Here is a 2,456-nt window from a genome sequence, read left to right as displayed (position 1 = left end):
TTATTGAACTCATAATTAATTTTCAGTGATAAATTTATCAGTTGGCAACTATGCGAGTGCTTTTACAGTCCAAGACATCTCTTCGACGCCACAAACTGACTTTTCTTGTGAATGAGTGTGTGTGCAGAACAATAGTCCTTTGTCTCGAAGACGTTGGAATTTCTTTCTGCGTAGTTGTCTGGAACATTCTAGAAAGTGCTGGATCATGCCACGTTTCCGGTTATCTCTAAGTCCAGTCGTGATTGGACAATTTTTCAATTACTAGCCAATCAGGAACAGTGTTATGTCCAGTGCATACTTCCTCATCACGTGCATTGTGGTGACAAGAAAGTGCGCCAAGCAATCGGGAACTGTCCACCGGCAAGAAGACTACGAGTCCCAGCGTGAGGATCGGCGATCTTGTGGAACTATGAATTAGTTAAGAGTTTTGTGTTTAACAAGTAAAATAAAAGAAGTCAACGCATTCAGCATTATGCCCGACATTAACTGAAATCTCAGCCAAGAAGTTTTATCCTACAGGAAGTTTTATTGCATCTGCATCATCAATATCCAGCGATCACAGGATGATACTACAGGGAATATCCCGCACCGGACGAAGCGTATTCGTAAGTAGTTTTGAAACGCATGTTTGTTGTAGCCACAAGGAACCATTAGTAGGACTATCCCATGAGTATTATTAGCAGGAGCAAGTTGTACGACGAGATCGAGTGAGTTCTTTTTCTTTATCTGTGATTAGTACGCCAGTTTTATCGTTATTCAGCAGCAGTGAGAATAAAAGAAAAAAAAGAAACAACAAAAATCAGCCATTGTCGATAATTCCGTGCACGTATAAATAGTTTTATGTGAATAATTGCATATTTGTATAATCAAATTGCTAGATAGAGAATTATTGAGAAAAGAGTACTCTACAAGTTTACATATGTGATTCTTGCTTTTACTGTGTGTTTAATGTAGACGTTACAGATTTCATTTCTTGGTGCTCGTACGTAATATTTGTTACTTACTTTATGTAAGATAAACTATTTTGTCTTATAGCTAAATATGAGTGTTTGAAAGCAAACTCCCGGTGTTTCAATTAGTTAATTTTTTTCTATAAGTGTTAAAACCTATCGCGAGAGTTTAGGTTGCGGTACGTACTTAATTTTAATGTACAAGTAGTGAACTATCCCTCGCGGTATTTAGTGACCAGCACAGGAAAAAGGTAAAATTAGTATGTATTTCATGTTCTGATTTTTGTAACAGGATAGTTCGTACGCGACCGACTACGTTGCGACCGATCTTGTCGTTCGAGTATTCCCAAGCTCGAAAGAAGGTCGGCAAAGCATGCTTATGCGTCCGAGTGAAGGAGATGATTGGGAAAATTTTACTTTGTAATTGATACGAATTAGAAGTGCAAGGCGAATTCACGTGACCTCCTTCAGCAAGCGATAGCAACGCGAAAAAATTGCATTACTTTCTCAGGTAGATGTTGATGCTCTATCGAATGAATGGCACACACACACAGAGAATTCAATAACGGATTTTTTAAAGTTCGTTTAAAATCACTCCATCTTTGTATTTTAAATACATTTGACGTATTCCCAGAATTCTTTGCATTACGAAATATTTACAAGTTATAATGATCTATAAAACATACATCATGTACAACATTAGTTTAATTCAACTATAAGATTAAACCATAATAATAATTTTATTTTTATTTCTAGGTTTTGATATTCCCAGGCATAGGGTTGCCGTCAAATATAGACAAAGCAAAGTTTTCAATTATGGTACCTACAGACGTTGAATATCACATACTGCTTCACGAAGATTTTGCTGATTTCCAAGTTAAAGATTTGCTTCCTATAAGCATAAGGAAATGTAGATTTCTAGATGAATCGCATGGATTATGGGGTTACAAACATTACTTCAAATATGCCTGCATCATCCAATGCTACGTTGCAAGGAAACTTGAGTTGTGTAATTGCACGGATATTAAGGCTGGATTTTCTCATGGTATCTACTGAAAAAACAAAACAAAATAATATATTCCTTTCTATTATAATATTTCCCATACGTATAATGAACTATTTACAATAAATATGAATAAATTATGTATCGAAATTATTATACGTAACGATATCTTAATGCTGGCTAACCTTTTAAAATTCTTATTTATTATTGTCATACTTAAGGTGGAACATTTACATAATTTTATTTCTCTAATCATATGGAATAAAGAAGTGATTTCTTAGTAAAGTGTAGATATTAGTAATTAACTTTTCTCTTACTAGTTTAATATTTTAATTGCATACGATAAATAAATAATTACAAAATTATTGTACATTTGAGTCACATATTTCATCATAACACGATTATAACTAAATGTTGGTTACCAAAAATAGATCTAATACGAAAATGATTGTTGATTATTCAGTAAAGCACATACTCAAAAAATAACACAACCATTACACTAC

General features: G+C 34.1%; 1 protein-coding gene across 1 annotated transcript; it reads left to right on the top strand.

The window, feature by feature from the left end:
- The first annotated feature begins 381 nt into the window (after positions 1–381).
- LOC145682001 (uncharacterized) lies at positions 382–2,160 on the top strand. The gene is made up of 2 exons (XM_081753604.1): positions 382–605; positions 1,707–2,160. The coding sequence occupies exons 1-2, from the start codon at positions 564–566 to the stop codon at positions 2,004–2,006; spliced, it is 342 nt and encodes a 113-aa protein (XP_081609730.1). The 5' UTR covers positions 382–563; the 3' UTR covers positions 2,007–2,160.
- The last annotated feature ends 296 nt before the right edge of the window (positions 2,161–2,456 follow it).

This window comes from Thermobia domestica, chromosome 3 (genome assembly GCF_964235325.1).
Source record: "Thermobia domestica chromosome 3, izTheDome1.hap1.1, whole genome shotgun sequence".
NCBI classification, from domain to species: Eukaryota; Metazoa; Arthropoda; class Insecta; order Zygentoma; family Lepismatidae; genus Thermobia; species Thermobia domestica.
This window is presented reverse-complemented; position numbering and strand designations above follow the sequence as displayed.